Source organism: Orbicella franksi, chromosome 12 (assembly GCF_964199315.1).
Source record: "Orbicella franksi chromosome 12, jaOrbFran1.1, whole genome shotgun sequence".
NCBI lineage: Eukaryota > Metazoa > Cnidaria > Anthozoa > Scleractinia > Merulinidae > Orbicella > Orbicella franksi.
This window is the reverse complement of record NC_138156.1, coordinates 2,566,692-2,591,777: the sequence shown is the minus strand read 5'-3', so window position 1 is coordinate 2,591,777 and position 25,086 is coordinate 2,566,692. Positions and strand designations below refer to the sequence as shown.

Genomic DNA, 25,086 nt, shown 5'->3' with positions numbered 1-25,086 from the left:
ATTTGTCAACTCGGAAGGCTACGACACGAATAAAATTGAAGGGCAATGCAATGGAGAGAAATGAAAGTCAGGCTCCCGACACATGGCAGAAAGAAGGAACATTATTACTCTTATCTTGGGGTTATGTTGACCCCGAAAAGGACTTGTTCCGAGTATTTCTGCTAAAAGGAAATTTTGTTTACATGATCAACAATTAGAGACAAAAGACTGTTTACAGTCTGAAACACTCGATTGTTGAAGGTAGTTTCGAGAAACGAAACTAAGCAATTCTTGACAAACTGTAAGGTAAGTAGAGTTTAAAATTGCTGTTTTACGTATTTAACTAATATATGCGTGTTAAGTCATGGTGAAGAGTGAAAAAAGTGAAAAGCAATTGATTCTCTGTGGCAATTGTGCGACATAGATAAAATCTGTGATCATTTTAGGGATATTAGAATGTGTCCTTCAAAGCATGTAATTTTCGCCTTCAAGCTTAGAGAACGAGGTATACACGACAGTTGAGAAGTAGTCAGAGGAAAGTCATTATCAATCCGTGCTTACTTTTCCGAGTCGCGTAAATGCTAAATATTTCTCACCGCGTACAAGGTACCGCGTAGCCAACGTAAAACACATAAAGGACCCAATTTTGATTTCCAATTTATCTGTTGCATGAATAAATTACATATTTCAACTTGAATTTTACACAAGTTTCAGCGTACTGCGTAGCCGGCTACAAAGAACTCAGTTCGAGTGGCAGGGTATTCTACAGTTTTTGGAAGAAGGTAGAACGGACACCACTGGTGGATAACGGTCGGTAACGAAGATATGGAACCACTAGACTTTCGTTATCAGGTAAGCTAAAGTGTTGCGCACGCATAAGGCCGTCAGCCTGTTCTCTGCGACTGTTCTACAACTCAGTTTTACAACTGTTCTAATTAAAAGCTCCGTACACGGTGCATAGAATTGCGGTCGTTTCGCCCGAAAGTCAGTATGATAGTCGGTTCGCCCGGACTGTTAGCTCCGTAGACAATGGATTAAAGAACGAGAAATAGGCATCTTTCGTGACCTTTTGTGTAATTTTGTTTCACTAAGCCCACATTAAGTTGTCATTAAGTTGTCTTTTACGCTCAGTTAGTTTAAAGAAAGAACTTTGAACTTTCAGTTCGGGTGAAGGGACTTTCAGTCCGGGTGAGCAAACTGGCATCGGGCGAAACGACTGGGTTGATACTGGTACTTACAGGACATTTGTCCGGTGGCAGGAATTTGGAAAGTAGAGGTTGGAAAGTAGAATTAAAACTTCAATAAATTTAAAACAGGCAGTCAGCTTGTAAAGACTGAACAAAGAAACAAGAAAACAATTCAAGTAAAAGTTCAAGTAATAAATTATTAGAGATGCCAAAAAAAACAACTTGAAGTCTGGCAGCTAGTTTTACCTTCTTGATCCTAGAAAAATTGTTTAAAGTAGAGCACCCCTGATTTAACCACAAAATTGCATCAAATACCAAACTTTTGCCCTAAAAAGTACCAAATATCAGTCAAAGTATGGGTGAAAACTGTACTTTACATGCAGTGACCTCTGTGTCTGGGAGATTTGGGTGACCAATATGAGAGGACCTGGGGATTTGGTCTGTATGTGGGAGACTCCTGAATAATCTGAGAGACTTGGTATAGTTGAGTACTGCTGTCAAGCACTTTTCATTAAAATGACAAATTATAATATTTTATGGTTCTGCATTCAATCTGCTCTTAGGACGCAGCCATATTTCTCCAGGAGGGCAAGAACAATGACCGGTTTGAAACCCACCCAACCCGTCAAACAGTACGATGGTATCTTATTGCCCACTCAACATTTTTCTATATTTTGGACATGATGGCGGCACTCTTTCTTCTTGCCTTGGGACTGACTGAAAAACCTGGATCAGGGGAAGTACCTGAAGATGATATAATATATCTCCCAGTGGCTGTAAGTACTAAGTAATATGGGTAAAGCGACGCTTAATTTTGCAATTCAGAAGAAAAGGATCTCTGACTAGTTGGTTATTGAATGATGCTGCGGTTGTCACTAAGTTACTGATGGGTCTCTCATTATACGCCAATAACCTGCGGACATTTATCCATAACAAAATTCTCAATTGTGATTGGTTCTCTGCATGACTTGGTATTTGCTGCGTAATTGTCGTTTGATCGCGTGGGTGTCCAATTACAGGTATCCAATGACAACTTTTAATAATGGGATACTTGAAATTGGATACCTACACCATTCGCATGTCAATTATGTATGTGTGCTTTAATAACTTCCTTCTAAACGTTTCACACAGTTTTTTAAACCTATGGAAAGTGCTACTGACTTTTTTTTACTCAAAAGAAGTTCTCAAAAGACTTTTAATTTCAAAATTTGTTATAGATACAATTAATTAGTAGTTGGACCTTTGGCATACAATTCAGAGAGTTGTTGTTCTTGTGCATTATTTCAAATCAGTCTCAAGTTGTGCCCTCATCCGTTACACTATGACACTACTCACCTGAGGTAGTCCAATTACTATTGCAAATCATTTTAGGTCCATGGATCTGTGGAAATTTTTTCACTGTTTGTTATTGCTACTGGAATGGCTATAAGACTGAAGTGGCAAGGACCAAAGCTTTACTTCTCTCACAAGAGGACACTTCTGAAGGTACACATAAGAAGTATGAATCTCTTATTTTGCAGTTTGTAATGCCTCTGTGTTAAATGCGACCACTGAGGATATCAAGCTGTATTTGTTTTGGTCAAAGTTTGGTTTAAATTTCAGGTTGCTGTTAAGTCCTTGCAGTCTCTAGATGATCATTTAGAATGTTTTCCCCGTTTACCTGCATGTACCACTACAATTGTACAAACAAATGTCAAGCCTCAGTGCTTTGTTTGGTCAAAAGCAAATGCAATTTGAAAGGAAAAAAGAAAAAAAAGGAAGCCAATTTGGTAATTATCGAACCGTTCTTGCATACAACCTGTATATCTGTAGTACCCCCTTTCCCCAAACAGAACCCCACCTAACGGCTGTACTCTTTCTTTTTCCCACATCTGTCAAATAAGGACTTGTATGCTTTCTTTTGAACTATATTTTTTAACCCATAATTTGACACCTGGATGGAAATAAATATTGCTAGAAGTGTAAAATGAATTCCTGCCCAAATTAATTTCAAACTAGTCTGATTTGTATGTTTCTTTGTTTAAGTATCATGGGACTAAATCTGAAATGAATCAAACTGTGTAGTAGTTATCAACATTTTGAGTTAAAAGTAATTTTTTAACTCCAGAAATGTTTATTTAATAACCTTTGCCATGCTAATCTCTAGAAGAAATCCCCCGGCTAATATTCCCCCGATCTTCATTGGAAACTCTACAATTGAATGGGTATCGAAATCACGATTACTGGGAATGACCATTGATGAGAAACTGACCTGGACTCCGCATATGCTGGAACTCAAAAATTCATTTGCTAAAAAACTAGGATTACTTAAGAACTCGAGATTTCTCCCTAGGAACGTTCGTCAGGATCTCTATTTTAAGGTCATTTTGCCCTCAGTGACCTATGATCTTATACTATAGGGATCTTGCTGCAACTCCGACTTATTTCAGTCCCTGGAAAGACTTCACTGCAGGGCTGCGAGGCTTATTTTTAACTTGCCGAAAGACATGGCTTCTGTTTATGTCCTACAACGGGTCCAATGGCCCACTCTGTCTATTTATTATAAATCAGCCATTTTTATCTGTTACTGTTTTCATAAAGCTTTTCATGATAGGTTACCTGTCACATTAATCGATCTGATTTCTAAGAAACGGGCCACAAATTATTCAACCCGGACCTGCGCTTCTTTAATTGTTCCCCGCTTCAACATGCGTTACATGAAAGACTCTGTCGCGTTCAGAGGCTCAGTCCTGTGGAATGCAGTGACCAACAACTGTAGTACCCTGACAGAAAATGTTCCATATCGTGACCTCAGGCTAAAGCTTAAATCTCTAGTTAATTTTAATGAATTCAGCTTTAAGATAACGTCTGCATCCACTTGTAATTTTAGAAAAGATGACTTTGTATATACTTAAAAACTTATGCTAACAATCTCTTATTGTATATATCGCTGACTTAAGTTCGAACGTTTTTTATGTAAATACCCCTAGTTTTTAGTTTTTAGTTACTTAGCGATTAGTTAATTGCAAACGACCCCACAAGCTCATGTAGCTTTAATACTCATCATTTTAAAATAAAGGTTATCTATCTATCTATCTATCTACCTTCATACCTACTCATCAGGTTGTTATTTTGTCTGTGGTGTTTGTGGAAGCCATTGTTGTCCTTGTGAGAAATCAAAACCATGTACGAGTGACAAGAGCTCTTCGACCACTCTTTTTAATAGACTCTCATTATTGCTCTGGGGTTAGAAGGTGAGCTTTATTTCTGCATAGCTTGTATATTTTATTTGTGTACTTCAAATCCTTAAATTCTACTACTTTCACATGCACATATATTTGTATTTGTGTAATTTTTGCCTGTGAGCTTCACAGAGAATGATGATGGTGATGATGATGATTTTAATTTCTTTACAGAGTTCTCAGACAAATTCTGCTCTCACTTCCACCAATCTTGGACATGCTGTTCCTGTTGTTCTTTGTCATGGTAATCTTTGCAATGCTTGGTAAGTAATAGCTATAATTATAACAAAGTAGTTGACAATTTTTCATAAGCTAAAAATCCTTTTAAAATAATCAGTGCTGTGAAACTCGTTTTACTCTGATCTGTCTTCAGTTATACATACATGTATGCATTTTAGAAGTGGTTAATTGACATCGTTATCAGTCCTTAAGCTCTCCTCTTGGAGAATAGGGCCATTGACTTGTCTCCTCCAATCTGTTCTGTCTCTCGCAGTGGCAACAGCTTCATTCCAAACTGTGGCAAAACCCATCCTCTCCCTCTCTCCCTCTACAGTTCTCCATGTGTCCTTAGGTCGACCTCTGCTCCTCTTACCCTCGGATGCCCAGGTTAGGGCAATTTGTGGGTTTTGTTGGTGATCCATGCGCAATGCATGCCCTATCCAGCGCCACCTCCATCTCCTAATATGCTTACTGATGGTGTAAGTCCTAGCTCTTTCCCTCACTTCTTCGTTGGTAACCCTCATCGGCCAATATATCTTTAACAACCTCCTTAGACACTTGTGGAGGAATGTGTCTAGCTTTACCTCATCCCTCTTGGTCATTTTCCAAGTCTTGCATCCATAGAGTAGCGCTGCTATGATGCTGGACTTGAAGATCCTGATCTTGGTGTTTTTGCTCAGTTGACCACTTCTCCAGATCTTGGCTAGTTTGTTAAATGCTGCTGTAGCTTTTCCCAAGTGGCTCTTGATGTCATCCTCAACCCCTCCATGTTTGGTCACTCTTGCTCCTAGATAATCAAAGCCGTCCACGTCGTCTATTTCCTTTCCATCTACTACAACTGCATTGTTGTTCTTTGCATTGATCCTCTGACATGAGTTTGGTTTTCTTGGTGCTTATTTTCAGGCCCATTCCCTTCCCGTTTCTATTCAGCTGGTCATTCTTCGTCTGAATGTGTGTGAATGTACTTGAGATTGGTGCCAAGCTGTCTGCAAAGTCTAAGTCCTCTAATGTAGTTGTTATGCCTGTTCCTGCATGTTTGACTGTCCTCCTCATCACCCAGTCAACCACTGAGAGAAACAGGAATCCTGACTCTCTCCCACCCTAGCGTTCCAGTCCCTCGTTACCAAGAGCATGTCGTGTCTGGGGATCACATCCAATGTCTTCTGCAATTGATTGTAAACGGTCTCCTTTGCCTTGTTTTCTGCGTCCTATGTTAGAGCGTACACTTGTACTATAGGTGTCCTTTGCCTTGTCTTCTGCATCCTATGTTGGAGCGTACACTTGTACTGTAGTTGACTATGTATTTAGAGTAGAATCTAACTGTAATGATATGGTCGCTGACAGGTGTCCAACTCTCCAGACATCCACTGGCATACCTGGTCATCACAATTGCTACTCCAGTTTGGTGAACGTCATCTTCCCTACCCGAGTAGAGGATGGTCTCTCCGGTCTGAGTTCTGAACCTGCCAAACCCAGCCCACCTGCACTCGCTAACTCCCACGATGCTGATCCTGTATTGTTGCATCTCTGATGTTACTTGAGCTGTTTTGCCAATGCGATACATGGTCCTCAGATTCCAGCATCCTGAATCCTATACATAATTTTGGGATTAGCCAACAATCCTCTCGGTCTATGAGCTTCTTTGCAGATTTCACCCGTTTCCTTCATTCCCACGTGATGAAGTTGTCACCTGGAGTTTGGCAAGTTGCCTTGTTTGATCCAGTATGGTTTGTCCTCAACAAGTCTCTGGTTTCCGTAATCAGGTTTTTTTATGGCATAGGGTAATTAGCCGTACGACCAACTCCATTGGAGATGGTTGGTGTGTTACTGGGATTTTCCTTCCCCTAGGTAGTTGCCTTGTTAAGCTTACAGGTACTACTCCCTGGGGTTTGGCTTGGAGTTTTCCATCTCCTAGATGGGCTGCTTCCCATGGCTAGAGAGCCCTATCTGCCCTTTCCTATCACCAGCCAATCTCCGAGCTGAGCTGGCTACCCTGACGTAGTTCAGCCGGTGGGTCAACGCCATTGCCTGGGGTGTGGCGTTGCCTTGCCTGCAACTTCTGGGAGCCATACGTCAGAGCTGCGTGTCGTATGTGGACCAGTGCAGTTCAGGCACTCTGGGAAGAGTGTTACTGCCCCTCCTGCAGAGGTACTACCACACGCGCCCATACACCCCAGTTAATTGACATACTAGTAGTTTATACTCTTGTTTATGCAGTTAAACGTTTATGTTTATTTGTAGGTTTTTACCTGTTTTCTGACAATGAAAAAGATGAGGTAAACTGTACTTGTTAAAACTTCACTGCAGTAATGAACATCCAATTGTAAAGCATGTAATATGTCATTGAACATACACTTGCACTGGCACATGTCATGTGTATATATATACATTGGGTTTTGTATTACAGTACAGTGTGCCATGCTGATAACTTAATTTTTTGATTAACATTGTGACAATGGTTTAAGTAGTTTAAAGCCAAAGATAAATTGAACGATCATAAAATATAAAAGATAAATCACAATTTTAATTAATAGAGAGGAAGCCACATTGATCAGCATTACCTGGCTTCATGCAGGTACTCAATCCTGGTTGAATTGGAATCTGGAGTGTTGGTTTTTGTGGAGGGAGGAAAACTAGGCAACCTAGAGAAAAAGAGAAAAACCCTCAGAGCACAGCAAGAACCAACAACAAACTCCCCAGCCATCCCTCTGTTAACTCTCTTTTTCCCTACCTTAAGGGGACAGGCGACAATAAACATAACACTGAAGTTTATGCTGAAGATTAAAAATAAATTACTGTGAAGTATACAGAAGAGCAGAAGTGGATCAAATCCTACAAAGCAATAATAGCAAATCTTAGAACATCTTCTTCAGAGTCTTTATTATGCAACATAGGACACTTAAATCAGAATAGTCCAATGTTTCCTAAGTAATAGACTTAATGATACAATTTTTTTACTTAGCCTTAACTTCCCATTCAAAATAACAATCTTAAAGATTTGGAAGTTAGAAATAATGGAAGCTGAGATGCATAATATTATGTCCTCTAACAACATTTCATTTTATTAGTGCAGAGTGCAGTATTGGGATGGTTGAGGGGGCAGCTGTTTGCTATGGCACTACTGCCACAAGGTGTAAACTTAAATGTTCATTTACCTTGTTTACCTAATGCGGGAAGCAGGGGCTGGCTGGGGTAGGTACCCACGTGCATTATGCAAAACGTGTTATACTTATGTTGCGTATCTGAAAACGTGACAAAACGGTATATATGTCATCGCAAATCTCATGCTATCTTTGTAGTGCGGTTATCTTAGGAACAAAGGCAATTTGCTCGAAATGCAGGCACAGATTAATTAGCGTCAGTGTCGACTATATGTTTGTTAAAAGATACATTTCATATGGGATGACACACAAGCGTAGAGTGCTTTTTCCTTGTGGTAGCTAGAACACATGTGAGATGCATGCGTTCTAGCACTGGCAGTGTGATAAACTCCATCTGCGTGGGGGGATTACCATGCTCTCATTTTAACCAGGGGCAGCAGCTATATTTCAGGTAACATCAGTTATCCCTTTTTTAGTGCAAAGAATGCTACTGTGACTGCATATCTTCTGGAATCACCCCTAGCTCGGTTCAAGAAATTTTGTCTGCTGCTTTATAACTATTTTGTGTTTGCCAGGGTTCAAATAAAGAATGGAGACATATTGCCTCTCCTTAGCAGCTTGGTTATTTCCTCTGCTATGAGGGGAGCAAAAAGATCATATTCAGCCGAAACTTTCCCCAGATAGATACAAGTAAAACTAGTAAATTTGTGACAGAAGAAACTTCGCCATTATTGATAGCATTTGTGTATTAGTTTGACCAGAATAAGAATGCACTATTCCGTGACTCGACGTGACCAATTGATTATTAGATTAGTTCATGTTTATCGGTGAAATGAAAATGTGCGTTTTGGAAAAAGCAACATCGTTCCCCTTTGAATTTTCACCAGATATTTAACTTTATTCCATTTATTTCCAGCAGTGAGTAAAAAAATACACATCATTCTATTCTTATATTTCCGAGGTAACAAGGGTATCATGTTGTATACCTTGGCAAGGGAAACAAAAGTATCAAGTTACAAACGCTGGCGTGAGAAGTAAAATTGTCACATTTTCTTCTTTTACATAGTATTGAATTCAATACTAATGAAACTCAAAGTAAAACACTGTGGTAATATAATTCTCCAAACGGGAAAAGGCCTAGCTGACTACCAAGGGAGAGAACAGCAGGGGTGGGGACCTTTGTGACTACTGTATCAGAGCTGTAAATTGCACTCTGCACTATCTGAGATTGCCTCACTAGTTTTGTGATCATTTCATTAAGAAATTTGATTTGTAAAAATGAAGTGTTTATCAACAACTCGTTTTAATTTGTCATTGTTTCTTAGTTTTTCAACAGTTTTTGGAGGAGCTTTATCAGCTTGTTTGTCTTACTCACCACAGCAAAGTAGGTGACTAATCCACATGCTTAACATTATATTGTTATGCTGTGAGGAGCTTTTTCTGAAGTCCTGTACGTTGTAACACTAAAACGAGCAAAACAATCCAAAAATTATATGTGATGCATTTGAAAACTGCCTGTTGAAGAATATCCTTCAAGCAGACAGCAGCTAAGAGTTGGATATGGCTAAATAGTAATTTTTTCTGAAGCTGTTAATTTCTTACTCGATCTGCAGCTATCCTGATGTGATGATGCCATCTTATTGGAGGTTACGATGGGCTGTCATATATTTTGCTGTTTACATTTCAGTTGTCCTTTACTTCCTCATGAATTTGGTAAGCTTACATGCCTTCTATTTAAAACCATTTAACAATTTTAGGAGGGGGACATGGGGTTGCTCTGAACACTGCAACATGATAAAAAAATTAACGAACACCGCATCACCACAAGGAAAGTCGACAAAACATTGTCACTGCAACATATATTATTCAGCCCACGATTTGAACATCTACACTTTACTATGACTTGTTACAATATTTATACCTCAACAATATTCCACAGAATAAAGACATGGTGCAACGTTTCTCACTGTCTACTTGTCAATACTGATGATGCCCATAAAGGTCGAAAACAGCCTCAGGACCCGGTTGTTCGCAAGCCAATTAATGCTAATCCAGGATTAAAAGTTAATCAAAGTTCTAATTTCTCTTGAATAAAAGTGTTTTCACTGTCCATGTTTCCTGGAGTTTGACATTGGTCAAAGCCAAAATTGACGAATGAAAAATGTAAAGAGAAAACGTCACTGAAAAGTTACAAAATTGAAATACAAATTTACAAGTGTAACTAATGTTTGAGCCTAGAGCATGCAAGACGGAGCCACCAGCCGTGAAGCGCCAGCCTATTTTTGTGAGCCACTGCTTTTTTTTTTCTTTTTTTTCTTTTCTTTTTTTGGAGTTTCTAATTTAATGTTAACGTTTTACTCAGTAAATGCTTCACTTGGCAGAAGAAACAGCGAAAGTTTTCGATTTTCTTTCGTGCCTGAAATTCTGCACAAGTAGTTTTTCCGTCTGTATCAAAATGGATTTTGAAGTTTCAGATATGAATGAAATTTTGAGTTTCCCTCGCAAATTTTTGTATCAAAATGTTGATTATGTAAAATTTACTTACATCCAAATACATACAAACGTTCAAGTGAGGCAAATTTAAGGTAATTGTCAAGATGATATATACAAGAAACTCCGCCACAAAAGATGCATAATTTATATTTTTAGAGCACAGAATTTCTGTGCGCAAAAATCAGACTAATACAGCCTATCAAAGCCCTCAACAGAAACACTCTATTGTTTACATGTATATATAATATATATGTATGGTTTAACTTGTTATATTTCTCTACTCTTGTGGCAGCTTTTGGCTGTGGTGTATGACACATTTACCACGATTGAAAAGAATAAGTTTAGCCTGCTTTTTCTTCACAAAAGGTGAGAAAGTCATGTATACATGTAGCAAAACACTCAAGCATGCAAGCAAGCATGTACTTAAAACATAAACACATCTCTACCTCAGGACAGGTGGTCACTGACTGGCTTGCATTATTGCTAGAGTTCATTAAAACAAAAATCATCTTGAATCACTCAACCAAGCTACGATATCATCAGAGCCTTTAAGACTTCTGATCTGTTCAACTTTCCTGTTCATATCTTTGATAAATTCATTATAATGTTGCATAGTATGATAGTACCATCTGATTCAGTGTTTTTTTTTTACTCCAATTAAGGCACGCTGTTAGGCAGGCTTACAGGCTACTCTGTTCTAAAAACGTAAGTCATTGACAACTGAAGCTAGATGTAAATTTCTTTCCATCTCTTTTTCTTCTAAACAGTATGTATTAATTTACCAATCCTTAATCTGAGTCTGCAGTTTCTAAGTTGGTTGGTCAATCAGTTGGTTTTTAAGTTGATTGGTCAATCATTCAGCTGAGGTTGTGAGCAAGTCAAGAAAGGATTTCTTTTAATCATCACAAATTAACTGAACAATTCCGAAATCAGATGTATCAATTTTTAAAAATATATTTTTGGAAACCAGAATTCATCTATAGTAGGGGTAGCCAGAATGTTACTTAATTAGCTATTTAAATTAAAGTAATCTTTAATATTAATATAATAATTATTATGCTAATAAATTATTGTGACTGTATATTTGTTTCACAGCCTCCACACTGGATCTCATTAAATGACTTTATTGGCTTGATGTCACTTTACAAACCCAAAAGTAGTGAGTACTGTTACCATATTTGTGTGACCAATATTACACTATCACTTGAGGAGGCTGGCAACAATTTCCATCACTTTTCTAACAGCTAACATTGAAGAATGAATACTACCACTGTTTAACAAGTGATGCTTCAATAATGGTATCACACAAATGCCCAATCATTGGTAAACAAGTTGCAGTCATCCCTTTTATATAATTTAGGTTACCATAGCAACAATACAACCTGTTAAAAACACTCTTAATTTTAGCTTTAAGCACTTATAACTCAAAAACGAGCTTGGTTACCCCCATTAATTTTTTATAATCATATTGTGATGAGCGTGATATTTTACATACAACTTTTTACAAAGTTTAAACACATTCTGTTAAGAGTGTGCAGAACCACCTTAAATGTTTGAAAATTTAAGGTAGTTCTGAACCCTTTACTGGCAGGGTCACAGTGTTTGTGCAATCAGCAACTATTTACTAGCCATCAGTGAAAGTACATTCACATACCTAAAGTATATAATGTAGTTCTTAGCATTTCAGTTCACTTGCATAATTTCAGTAGCTACCAACAGAAGCATTTGTAAAATCTTTCTATGCAGTTATTAAATTATGGACAGCCTTTTTGTCTTTTTCTTGTTTCAAACCTTTCTAATCTTGTCATTGCGTTGGGTTACTGATGCTTGTCCATGTAGTATTTTTTATTTACGGTTCCATGTGTTGTTTCTGAGTGAAATTATTTTTATGACTGGTATATTTTAAATGCTGCAAACGTACCCTTGTGAGATAACTTTAAGAATCCCTAGGAATTCCTAGGAATTTCCTAAGAATTCCTAGGAAAAAATTCCTAGGAATTCCTAGGAATCTAAGGTGTGAATTTTCACGGTAATTCGGACTCAGAATTCCTAGGAATTCCTAGGAATTCCAAGTTTAGATAGAGATGACTTGGAATTCCTAGGAATTCCTAGGAATTCCAACTGAAATATACTCACCTTGAAAATTCCTTAAAATTCCCAAAAATTCCTAGGAATTTCTGAGAATAACTAGGAATTTGTAGGATTTTTTTGAGAATAGGTTGGAATTTTTGGGAAAATCTGAGAAAAACTGGGAATTTTGTATCATTTGTAGGCCAGACAAAATTTTGATGATAAATGCCCAGCATTAAAATAACAAATAAAGTCACTGATATCACATCAAACAGGTTTTAAATGAATGGTTTATTACATTGGTTCTCATGAATTTAAACATAAGAATAATCATCCTGTTTCTTTTTCATTACATCAAGAATCAAAAGTAAAACTGAAAACAGATATGAAGGTCAAACTTTTACATGTTTGATAAAAAGAGAACTTTTTCAGATAATTTACTTACTTTTTTAGTTTACAAATCCAACAATTTTCCATACACAAGATTTTACCTTAAATTATTGTTATTGTGTGGAACATATCTGGACTTTCATGATTGTAAGGAATCAATGATAAGAACAAAACTGAGACATTCCTTAAAATTAAAAAAAGGCTGAGTTTGGGCAAACTTAGCTGCTGTTCAATTATTTCTGTTGATTCTGCAGCTAGCCTCTTCATCTTCATCTTTGTTGTATAACACCTAAAACAAAATTTAAAAAAATACATTACACTGCGATATACATGAGGTACTGTAAGACTGAGATCCAAATATTTATGTGCTCACAGTTTAATACATGCAGCTAATTAAGGCCTGACTGTAAGCTGGTTGAAATGTTGAAAGAGAAGACTTGATAATTGTGAAGGTGCTTCTATACTATTGATAAATATGTTACATAAATCTTGAGCTTACAGTAGACTAAATCAAGGTTTTCCTTCTTCTATAAGTGTATCAACAACTCTCGAATTGGAGGATATATATCACGGTTTTTAGCCAAATTTAGACATTAGAAATATTAAAAAAGACACTTAAAACATTAAAGGAACATTTAAATAATAGAGTAAACGCAAAAGAATATACGGATGGACAAAAATTGAAGATCAACACGGATTGCCATACAGTCAGGCTGAAACACACAGGAGACATATCAAACTCATGCAGACTGTGGCTGCCTCGTTGGAGTTTTTGTCAAGAACTTTGACTGGGATCAGTGAGAACTGCTATATTTGTTTCGTTTGAACAAGTGTGGTGAGAGAAACGACTTGTTATTCGCAAATCAAATTGTTTAGGCATGCCCTCTGGGCAACCTAAATTGTTTCAACCTTGCTTTAGCCAGAATTCATTTCATGCCATGACTGAGTGACCCGCTCGTGTATGATTCGGGATGACAAAGTTCATTCAAAAGCTTTTGTCTAACTAGGAATTAGCAAGGAGTGACAGGCCTGCACAACTTCTAACAATGGAAACTTTTGTACCATTTAATATATGACCCCTTTATAGTTTTGCTCTTACGAGTATGTCTTTTAGGGATTTACCTCTTTTATACGATATTAGTGATGGCTCTTTGAAAATTTGCCGTAGAGAAGGCTGATTTTGTATCAAGTGCCATTTTTCCATTAAAACATTTTTGAGGTTGGGCACTGATGGTTGATATTGTGTTACAAAAGGCAAGAGTTCTTTCCGGCTTTCATGTTTTTGTCTTAGCGCCGATTCCCTTTCTGTGAATTTAATATCTGAAAGGAGTGTTTCGATCAGATTTTTTGGATAACCTCTAGCAAGGAGACGTGATTTGAATTTGTTAATGTTCTCTTCAAATGTTGCTCTTGAAGAGTTAGTTCGTAAGAGTCTTAGAGCTTCGCCCTTCACGAATCCCTTTTTGACACCCGGTGGGTGGCTAGAGGAAAAATGAGTGTATTGAAAGGTTTCAGTTGGCTTAAAGTGTGTTTTTATATCCAGGATGGATTGATATCTAAATCGTTTGCCTTTGTATACAACTGTATCCAGAAATTTAGTTTCAGTATTTGAAATTTCAGCTGTAAATTTGATTGTAGGGTGATGTGAGTTTGCTTGTTTATATATAACCCTCCTATCCCCACACAATATCTCAAAGAAAATATCCCCACACAATATCTCAAAGAAATGCTAAGCCTGATACTGAAAGAAAATTCTTTCCAATTCAATGGTAAGAATTATCTACAAATCCACGGTACCGCCATGGATACTAAAATGGCCGTTGCTTTTGCAAATATTTTTATGGCCAATATCGAAACAGAGATTCTTAGCAATAGCGTCGCAAAACCCACAATCTGGAAACGATACATTGACGATATTTTTTCTTTGTGGAATGTCAGCCAACCTGATATAGACAAGTTCATCGAACAAGCAAACTCACATCACCCTACAATCAAATTTACAGCTGAAATTTCAAATACTGAAACTACATTTCTGGATACAGTTGTATACAAAGGCAAACGATTTAGAGATCAATCCATCCTGGATATAAAAACACACTTTAAGCCAACTGAAACCTTTCAATACACTCATTTTTCCTCTAGCCACCCACCGGGTGTCAAAAAGGGATTCGTGAAGGGCGAAGCTCTAAGACTCTTACGAACTAACTCTTCAAGAGCAACATTTGAAGAGAACATTTACAAATTCAAATCACGTCTCCTTGCTAGAGGTTATCCAAAAAATCTGATCGAAACACTCCTTTCAGATATTAATTTCACAGAAAGGGAATCGGCGCTAAGACAAAAACATGAAAGCCGGAAAGAACTCTTGCCTTTTGTAACACAATATCAACCATCAGTGCCCAACCTCAAAAATGTTTTAATGGAAAAATGGCACTTGATACAAAATCAGCCTTCTCTACGGCAAATTTTCAAAGAGCCACCACTAATATCGTATAAAAGAGGTAAATCCCTAAAAGACATACTCGTAAGAGCAAAACTATAAAGGGGTCATATATTACATGGTACAAAAGTTTTCATTGTTAGAAGTTGTGCAGGCCTGTCACTCCTTGCTAATTCCTACTATGAAAGTGAAACTAATTGTTCACAAGAAAAAAACATTTTCTGCCAAAGAATATGCCTGTATGGCTATTCTGGCCTTAATTTCAAGACATTGTATGACAATGAGAGGCTGCTAAAGATATCCTTGTTTTAATGAAACTACGGGTAATTTGTCCAGAGAATGTCACAGTACAGTTTTACAAATGTACAGCAAGTGTGTGGAAACTGTGAGCTTTTCATTTCTGACATCTGTGAGAGATGTCTTCCTCTTTTTCCTAAAGTCATAAAGGATCAAGTCAAAAATTGTTCAACAGTGGGCTGTGATGGGTATGTGTGTGAATCTACAATTATATTAAATATATACATGCATATATATACTTTTGGTTTTATCGAAATTGTAAATAATATATATACATTTATGCTGACAGGAATTTTTTGCTCAATCTATTTATCATATCTGAGAGCATCCATTTTTCTATCAGTTAAACTCTGGGTGTTTGATTTAAGGGTCCATACGGGCACATATACACTAACAAATCAGGTTGGATCTAAAAAGCAATGTTATGAGTGCTATAGTTTTATGTCGAGTTGTCAGACTTAAACTGGAATTAATGTAGTAACATTTGTTTGTAAATAATTACCTTGGAGCTTGACAACAAAAAGGTATGGAACTGCAGGGAAATGATCCTGTTGATTTTTACTAATTCACAGAAACTGATTCATGCACTGAGTTCATCTTTAATTTTGACATTTTGGGAAATTTATAGAAATTTCAAACACAATATTTCATGTGTTTTAGCTGTTCCCAAAAATTCCTAGATATTCCAAACACATTTTTTAAAACAGTCTGGGAAATAATAGGAGTTCCTAGGAATTCCCAATAATTCCCAGTCATACTTTTCACTATTCCCAAATATTCCCATAAATTCCAAGGTCTTGGATTAAATATAATTTGCATGGCTTGGAATAACTTGGAATTCCTAGGAATTCCCAATAATTCCCAGTCATACTTCCACTATTCCCAAATATTCCCAGAAATTCCAAGGTCTTGGATAAAGCATAATTTGCATGTCTTGGAATAACTTGGAATTCCTAGGAATTCCCAGACTACTGGGAATTTATTTCGCAGGGGCAGTTCTGTAATCATTATTTAATTTGTTGTAATAAAGACTCTCTCAACCCCAGCCTTACCTGGAGGTATTGTGTGGTGATTTAGATTCAACAAAGTTAACCTCCATGGTTTTTGCTCATCAAAAATATATTGTCTTGAGAAATAGATTGTAAGCATTTTTTTCACTCCTCAAGAGGCCTGTTAATTTAGACAGACTTATTGGTTACGAGCTTCCTCTTTTTTATTAGCTCTTGTGGAGAAATATCTTATTTTCAAGTCATTAGATACAAGTGGAAGAAGGCAACGTAGGTAATTTATATTGAAAAGAATTGATATCAATATTTAAAAACCACTTGACTGGAGTTTGTTATATTTCATGAGCTAACTGCATTTCTAGAATTATGCAGAATTACTTAAAGGATGTATAAATGTAATACCCCATTCTACTAGTCATCATACCTTTTGTCCTCCACTCAAGATTGTGGTAAAATGAGTACTGGACTATTGTGCATAAAAAGTCGGTGACAAAATGCTCTCCAGGGGAATTGTGGTGATATATGTACCCCTTGTTCTTAATAGAGAGGTTAAGCCTGATGTTTAGAACAAACGGCAAAAAATTACCTCTGATCACAAAAATAGAAAACATCTCCTACATCTATTTATCCTGAAATTATACAAATATTTTCACTCTATTGTACAAACTGAGCTGAAGAAAGATGGCAAATTAGTTCAAAATTTTTCCGTTTTCCGTAAACATCATGCTTAACCTCTCTAATACTGGTAAGTGACCAAACCACTGCCCAGTATGAACCCTGCACTGTGCTTGGCAGCAAATTTGAATTCTTTACATACTGTTGCAATCCTTATGGCAATGTTATGCAGTAACTGCATTCAATAATATTTCATGATATTTCATAAATAAATCTTAATTGAAACCATATCTTCTTTGTTCTAAATTGTTTCACATTCTCTGACTCATTATTGCCTCATTTTTGCCTCATTTACCTCTTTTACTTCTAGTCTGGATGAATTTTATCACATATTTGAGAACAGTGAGATGGAATGGAAGCAAGTATGTCCCCTGAAGTATTTTAATAGGCTGATTTAGCAACAGGACAGGAACATCAGATGATGACTGCAGGGCGTGTGGAATAACCTGGATTCTGTTCTAATTTGACCATATTTGAGTATTTGTATTGTGCGCGCCGTCGTCAAGTGACATTCCCGCTCTCATGCTAAATCAGCCTAATATTATCCTGTGGGGTCTGCAATTTGTGTTTCACTGTACATTAGCCTGCTAGGTAGACGTTCTTTGGGCTTGCCATCTTCCAGAAGGCCTAAAGAGTATATCTGTTGTAGGAGGCTATCTGTGCAGCCTCAGGGTTTTTCAAATGGTAGGGAATGCTATCCAAAATTAGTATAAATTTACTAGCTATCTGTCATATATTCTATCACGAATGGCATTCTGTGATTGGCTACACTGCTCACTATCTATTCTGGTGTAGATAGGGAGTAGCCTGAGTGAGCTGTGAGCGCTTGTTAACAAACTGGTGGCTGCCTCTTTGCGTTTTCGAAGTGTCTTTGAAGAGTATTTAGATAAACTTTTGAACGACTAGTAGATTTAAACCAAAACAATTAGATGTTGACTTGCTCTTCAACTATCACATGATAGAAATCTCGAGCTCATAATCTTATTGTTAAATAGATCAATATCAAGTGAAGGCACAGGATACCCATACGATCTTTTTGTGTGGAACTTTTCAAGTGGGAAGTTAGGTAGCTGGAAGCTGCTAGCCTAGAGTATTACACAATTTTGTAAACAAACTATTTCGACTTCTCTCACATCCCCAACTTGTCAATGGATGGTCTGTGCACCCTTACAAATTAGGAGGAAATCACGTACCGGAAAATAAAACTGCGCTACCAGCTTATGCAGAACTTGCTTGCATGTAATCTTATGGGGTTTTTTTTTAGATCACAGAGCACAACGAGCAGTGGTTTATCTGTCTTAGGCCTTGGAACTGTCTATACCAAACAGTCAAAGGTGAGAATGTTACGCAGGCTTGCCTCTCCATCCAGGCCTACTGTTTAACACTTGCTCTTGCATTCCTTCTTGATGTTGAGAAATAAATTGGCATGTATGGACTCATAAAATACTACATATTGACTAAAGACTTGTTTAAATGTCTATACTTAATTAAACATTTATTGCAAGTTAAATGATGGAACTAAGAAATAAATTATTGTAGTGATTACCTGACAGTAGATGGAAACTGCATGTAGTCTTCACTTGGGCTGATTTGGGACACCATGACAAGCAATTTACTTAATTAATATTAAGACAAGTTGCTTTTTTCTTCCACAGGTATCCGATGGTTAATAACGCAGAAAGCTTTTGAATACTTCATGTGTAAGTCTTCTGAGAATGTTTACTGCTACATTTTATAATTGATAGACCCCTTGAAACTATTTTCGAGCCCCATTTGCTGAGGCAAGAGCCAGAACGGTGAACCCACCAGAGACGAGTAGGCGAGCGGCGTGGCACAAGAGGTGAGAGCTTACCATAACTGCCGCTGGCTCGTTTCACTCGCGAGTGGCTCGTACCACAGTACATGAGATGCTACTGACAGTCTAACCATTATCATATTAAAAAATATACCTGATACGTGAATTAAATAAAGTTGTAGCAGTAGACATCCTTTTTATCTTCATGTTTGTAAATCGTCACGTCTGGTCAATGTGGGAAAGACTCTCAGAACTTAATTTCATTGCTACTACATGAAACAGTGATTTCTCACAAATTTTATTAGGGAAATTAATGATTGAAAGGGACACGATTTCAGCGATTTCATTACTAATAGAGATTTCTTTGTGGCTTTTCTACAGACTTGGTCATCATTACAAACGGAATTTCTTTTATCGTTGACATTGTTGTGTTTTCCCGTGAGTAATTTGCTTTCTTTGATCTTCGGTTTCATTTTCTGATTTCTTAAGTTGAATTTTGGCGAATTGTTAAACCTTTGAGAACTTTTCGATGTACTTACAGACACTCCACAAAATGAGCGAGCCAACAAAAGAGGGGAAATTATGTGGTACCATATTGCCTTTCTTTCGAGTAAGTTGGTTTTGCAAATATTATAACAATATTAGTTACTACTGTTTTACTCATGTGGTGTATGGTTGGGGTTGGTTCCTCGAGAGTTGAACAACATAAAGTTCGTAGAAGCGCAGCACTCGCGGACTTTTCCGAATATTATCCAGTCACAAAATAGGACTAGCAGATACAAGTGACCTAGGAGTACACTGTACTCCGAAAATTAACCGAGTCATGCACGGTCAGCCGACGCCAGCTTTTGAGGAGCTCATGCAATCTCCGATTGAACAATTAGCATCGGGAATGTTTCCGAAGACCGTATTTGTTTCTGTAGTAACTCTGAGTGGTGAAACTGGTTTTGAAGATTTACTTATGATGTCTGGGTGTAACGGGATTTGCTTTGTCTTCATTTGCAGTTTACACAGCCGAAGCTGCACTCAAACTGATAGGTCTTGGTTTTAGGAAGTACTTCCACTCCGGGTGGAATCTGTGAGTAGTTTGTGGCCTTGGGTTTAGTTAATCTGTTTATATCTGAGGGTAAGTTCGTTAGATTTTTAAGTAGGGATGCTTAAAAAAGATAACTGACAGTATTTTATTGGAAATGCTATGTTTCTGAAGAGTAATGCCTGTTGTTTTGTCCTAATTTAGACTAAACTGTAGCCTTCTTTTCAGATTTGACTTCTTTGTGACTCTTGCTGGTTTCTTTGGTGTAGTTAGAACATCGTTCAGCTTTATCGTTGGTCTGAGGCCTCTGAGACTTCTGTTGTGAGTATTTCCATTTGTTGTAGTATTGCATGCATTGTATTTAGGCTCGATTTCCGCCGCTCTCTCGAGTGCAGTCTGCATTCTTCCCTTAGGGGAGGAGTGCGAGCTCCTTTCCCAAACAGGGACTGGTAATCGAGCCTACGTTGTATTTCCTTTATTGTCGTTGAAAACATGTGTTGCTTTCATTAGACGCTCAGCCTCTCCCCTCTTCCCCCCGCCCCATCTCCCCAGTGAAGTTTTAGTTTTTCTTTCCACGGCAATTCCTTGGAAATGCGTTTGCTTTAGCGCGGCCAATTCTAAATCACAGAGTTGTATATTACTAATAGCATAAGTTGTTCAAAGGCTTGATTCTCTCTACAGGCTCTTTAAATTGAAGCAGAGATACCGTGATGTGTTCGACACAATGGGTGTCTTATTACCGCGAATGGCCAGGTATTGTGCTTTTTCAACATCTTCTAGTCTCCACCTCTCCCTCCCCTTTGAACGCTGGTCACGCAGCCTACAATCCAGTGAATATGCATTTTTGTTGGCACTCACCGTGTTCAATTGCAAACCGCAGAACTGATTGGCTTTCTTACCGTTGCCTATTGAAGAGTTAATTTACGGGCCGGAGTTGACATCACTTATTGCAAACAAGGACGCGTTGTCACACATTATGGTCTTGCCTGTCAGCTTCAAATTCCAACTCTGACCGTTTTGAAAAATGAAGGGATTTTCTGAATTTTGTCCGAAATTTCCGAAAAAATTTAGGCACCTTACCCACCGCAGCAAGCCAGCTGCGAAACCGTCCGACGGAAGGGTTTTTCGTTACTTTAGAGATCAGCCATTGTTAGTCTTCAATACTTTTAAAAAAATGTACATTTTTCACCTCAGGATGGCTTTGGTTATTCTTCTGATGTATTACTCGTTTGGAATCGTTGGAATAGAATGCTTCTCTGGACTTAAACTGAAAAACTGTTGTCAGTAAGTTCTCTTTTTCAGTTGTCTTTTTCAGTATTACAACAGTAAGGACGACATTAGTTCAATCGAACCTCTTCTCTGGGGAAAAAAAAAAGGTCGTGGTAATATTTTTCACTGCCCTTCACCTAGTATTTTTTCTTAGCCTTGTTTTCTGCGTTGTACAGGAACACATCATGGGAAGAAGAATACAGAGAAGACGGCTATAAGTATTATTATTTAAACAGCTTCAACGATTTGCTGCATTCTTACGGTAGGAGTTAACCCTCATTTGTGTAGTGTAAAGCATTTGCAACAACATGAAAGTGCAACTTTTTATTAAATTTCTCTCTATTGTCGGTACAGTGGCAAGCAGACACGTGATGAACACAAAACAAAATCATCAAATAGGGGCACGACTGTCGCAAGGCTGTTGATGTAAAGGCGCGTTTGCCTCATGGTTAGCGCGCTGGATTCTGGATGAAACGGTCCAGGTTTTTTCCCCTAGCCGGGGACATTGTGTTGTGTTCTTGGGCAAGACACTTACTCTCACAGTGCCTCTCTCCATCCAGGTGTACAAATGGGTACCAGCGATGGACTACCATCCCATCCAAGGGGGAGGGGGAGTAGAAATACTCCTAACCCCTTAATGTCATGGAAACCGGGATAAGCTCCGGATGTATGAAGTAGTTGGCTCGACGTTTTTTCTGAAGACAATGACATTATCACAACTGATTTTTTTAGAAATACGTTAGAGTTAGTAAGGAGAATTTACATTCTAAGCTTGGCATAACAAAAGTTAATGACCTGTCAAGATGGATAACGTACTTTAGTCAGTTACTGCAAACAGTAGAATACTGTTGACCATGTGTAAAGTTGTTCTTTTTGTCTCTGCAGTGACATTGTTTGAATTGACGGTGGTCAACAACTGGATGATAATAATGGTAAGAACACATGAGGTGCTGTTTGTTCTTCTTATTTAATAATATCCTATTCACACCGGCATGTTAAACATGTTTTAAAAGTGATTTAACTAAACAAGGTTAAAAATTAGTTACTCACACCGTACACACCCCACAACGTAACAAGCTAAAAACGTGTTTGAATAAAATACCGTATGTCAGCAAGGTGGTTTGAAATTTGTCTTCTCGAAATGACTGCAAAGTGCAACTGACAAATTGGAAAAACCTAAACCTGATTTAGTTAAACTAGTGTAGTTGGTGTGAATTGTGTGTAAGTCAGTTTAAGTGTAATAAGATTATCAGTTTAGTGATGGTAAAGTAATTAATAATGCAGAAGAGAGGAATGCCTGTGGAATCATCATATGCTGACTAGTACTTGTCCCTCCAGCGTTTCGCGCGACCTTTTTTCTTCTTGTGCAATTTTTACCGATAAACATGAGGTGCTTTCTCTGCGGTTGCGTTTTCGCCGCAATATCTCTCACCCCGTTCTCAATTCTGGGTTCCGTGTAGTGTTTCTGCCTAGCTGTCTCTTACGTTGGAAAATTCTGAAACCGCGCAAGAGCCCCTACCCCGCCCCCCCCCCCCCCACCCGCGCGCCCCTAGAGCCACCAGGGGGATTTTTGTAAAGCAACAATTTCAGTATCGATTTCTTGAAGTCGAATCTCAGGCGAAGCGAGGAAACAATTGAGGCCTGGAAAGAGTTTGTTCTCCCATTTCTATTTCTTTTTTTTTTCTTTCATTCTACTTATATTTTGATTATTTTATTTTTTCTTACTTAAAGGAAGGGATTGTTTTCGTGACATCAGACTGGGCTAGGATATACTTCATGTTATTTTACATTGTCATGATGGTGAGTCAACTGGTTGATTCGCACTATGACTGTTTTGGCTTTGACTTGTTGAACAGTAGGCGCAATCTCGTATCCGGAGCCCATGCATTTGCGGTCAGCGGTGACCGAATGCTTAATCAAAAACCGGAACCAGACGCGGATTTTTCGGTTTCATTTTTTCGCCCCGGGCGCGGAATTTGCGTCTACATCAGAAGGATTGTCGAGGCGCGAGTTCATTTATGATTGTTTTGTTTAAAATGTCGTTTCTAACCACACGGCGAATCCAATGTTAAATGCTACATGCGCCTGTTCTTTTTCACTAGGTGGTTGTGACCATCATTGTAGCGTTTATTCTTGAAGCCTTTCTCTTCCGAACTAAATATCATAAAGAACATCCTACTGACGAAGAGGGTAAGTGGACTTAGCTAAAGTAAGTTCCAAAAATAACAAACCCCCGAAATAAAATGAACGGTTGTTATCAAATCTTATTAACAAATACATGCGTGACTACCTTGTGTTTGTCCCGCCTCCAAAGCCAACGAACTTGGAAAAAACAGAAAGAAAGAAAATTGTGGGTGGTCTTTTCTCTGATTACAGAGTAGGTCATCTCATCACAGCGTTCATGTAAGTGAATAGAGAGAACTTTGGTCTTACAACAGTGTGATTCAAATGCACATGCTGTGCCGTATTTTTGACAAGTTTAAGGCATATCCCGGGGAGTACTATACAAAGTTCTCTACGGGGGAGGCTCCACCCCGCGGTCCAGCCCCGGCCTTGCCCTTTTGTATAGCATTTTGACAGAAAAGGTACCCTGTCGTGTACCTTTAATTGAAAAAGGTAACCTTTTCACATACTTTCATAACTGGCTCGTACTATGAATAAATCGCCAATAAGGGAAGTCTTCTTGTCATTCTCATGTACCGCCTAATAAATGAACTGATACAGCTATAAGGTGCGTCTGTTCGAAATATTTTAATTAAAGGCCCTTTAAAATAAGTAAATGACAGATTCCATGCTTTTTCATAACTTTTCTCAACTTGTGAAATCCCTACCCTTTAATATACCTGAAACCTGAAAAAGTTACCCCTTTCGGGCAGAGCCTTCCCATACAGGCCATTATAAGGAGTAACCCCCGGGGGTTTTCTTTCCCAAACCTCCCTACCAATCACATTGCCACATGCGAAATCCATAGGCTTCCAACTACTTTGGACTTCCCACCTCCTTGACAAACTTGAAATCCATTGGCCGAGTAAGAGAGAAATCAACATCAATATCTCAGTAAGATTAAAAAAAAAAAACATCGCCCGACATCAGAACGTTTTGTTTCCTTGACAGAGGACATGAACATAAAGAAAGAAATAACAGTTACCTATGAAGAATTCCAGCACTGGGAAGAAGAATTTCGGCGCTTGGGAGAAGAATTCCGGCACTTGAGAGAAGAATTCCAGCACTCGAGAGAAGAATTATGGCAAGACCTGCAGCCTGATCAGCCTGTAAGAATCTCTACACTAATTTTGCCCTTTTTATGTAGAATACAAAATTTTAAACCTGTAGTTCATTAGATATAGGAAGCAATTCCATTTTAGGGAGACCTATATTACGAAAAGACTTTCTGTAGTGTTTTAGAAGAATTAATGGAACTTAAAATCTTGATAAGTCCAAGGTTTGCTTTTTTTTTCGCTGACCCCGGCAGCACACTAGTTACACATCATAGCTGCTTACATGAATTGCATCATTTTATTGCAGGTTAGGTATATAGGAAAACGTTCCCAAACAAAAATGGATTTGAACATAAAAATGTACGCAGATGAAGTCAAGGTATGAGTTGCTTGTATTGCTCGATAATTTCATATTGATTGTCTGGTCTATTCGTTTTTGACAGGTTACGTTGTTGCGGGCCATTTTGTGACAGAAACCATCCTTGTCTTAGTCCGTTCTGTAACTGATGTTTCATCAGAAAACCACTGACGAATATTTCTTTTTTTCTTGTAGCAATGGATTAAAAATGAACGGGTAACCGCGTATATCGATATGTCAGAAACTTATGCGCAGTCTGAAGTTATGGAAGAAGAGCCTGATATAGGATTGGTAAATGAGGTGGTACGCGAGGACGAGGAAGTATGATAACAAC

At 38.0% G+C, this 25,086-nt stretch overlaps 2 protein-coding genes across 2 annotated transcripts; both read left to right on the top strand.

Annotated features, from left to right (window-relative positions):
• The first annotated feature begins 50 nt into the window (after positions 1-50).
• On the top strand, positions 51-25,079 carry LOC145463759 (two pore channel protein 1-like). Its single transcript, XM_081447548.1, has 29 exons — positions 51-152; positions 766-831; positions 1,730-1,942; positions 2,538-2,651; positions 4,269-4,399; positions 4,562-4,650; positions 6,848-6,882; positions 9,033-9,091; positions 9,321-9,420; positions 10,493-10,566; positions 10,863-10,905; positions 11,296-11,359; positions 16,618-16,678; positions 17,390-17,441; positions 18,344-18,413; positions 18,735-18,779; positions 19,256-19,312; positions 19,416-19,484; positions 19,880-19,952; positions 20,136-20,228; positions 20,589-20,660; positions 21,102-21,191; positions 21,353-21,438; positions 22,062-22,108; positions 22,908-22,976; positions 23,279-23,366; positions 24,291-24,448; positions 24,702-24,773; positions 24,948-25,079. The coding sequence occupies exons 1-29, from the start codon at positions 51-53 to the stop codon at positions 25,077-25,079; spliced, it is 2,424 nt and encodes an 807-aa protein (XP_081303674.1).
• On the top strand, positions 14,435-15,224 carry LOC145464270 (uncharacterized). The gene has a single exon (XM_081448101.1). It carries the CDS (start codon positions 14,462-14,464, stop codon positions 15,200-15,202), a length of 741 nt encoding a protein of 246 aa, XP_081304227.1. The 5' UTR covers positions 14,435-14,461; the 3' UTR covers positions 15,203-15,224.
• Positions 25,080-25,086: the final 7 nt, after the last annotated feature.

Coding starts and splice junctions, on each gene's coding strand:
- LOC145463759 (XM_081447548.1), top strand. CDS start 51: ATGGAGAGAAATGAAAGTCAGGCTCCCGACACATGGCAGAAAGAAGGA. Junction 18,780..19,255: donor AGCTTTTGAATACTTCATGT/GTAAGTCTTCTG, acceptor GCTTTTCTACAG/ACTTGGTCATCATTACAAAC. Junction 23,367..24,290: donor ACATCCTACTGACGAAGAGG/GTAAGTGGACTT, acceptor TTTCCTTGACAG/AGGACATGAACATAAAGAAA.
- LOC145464270 (XM_081448101.1), top strand. CDS start 14,462: ATGGATACTAAAATGGCCGTTGCTTTTGCAAATATTTTTATGGCCAAT.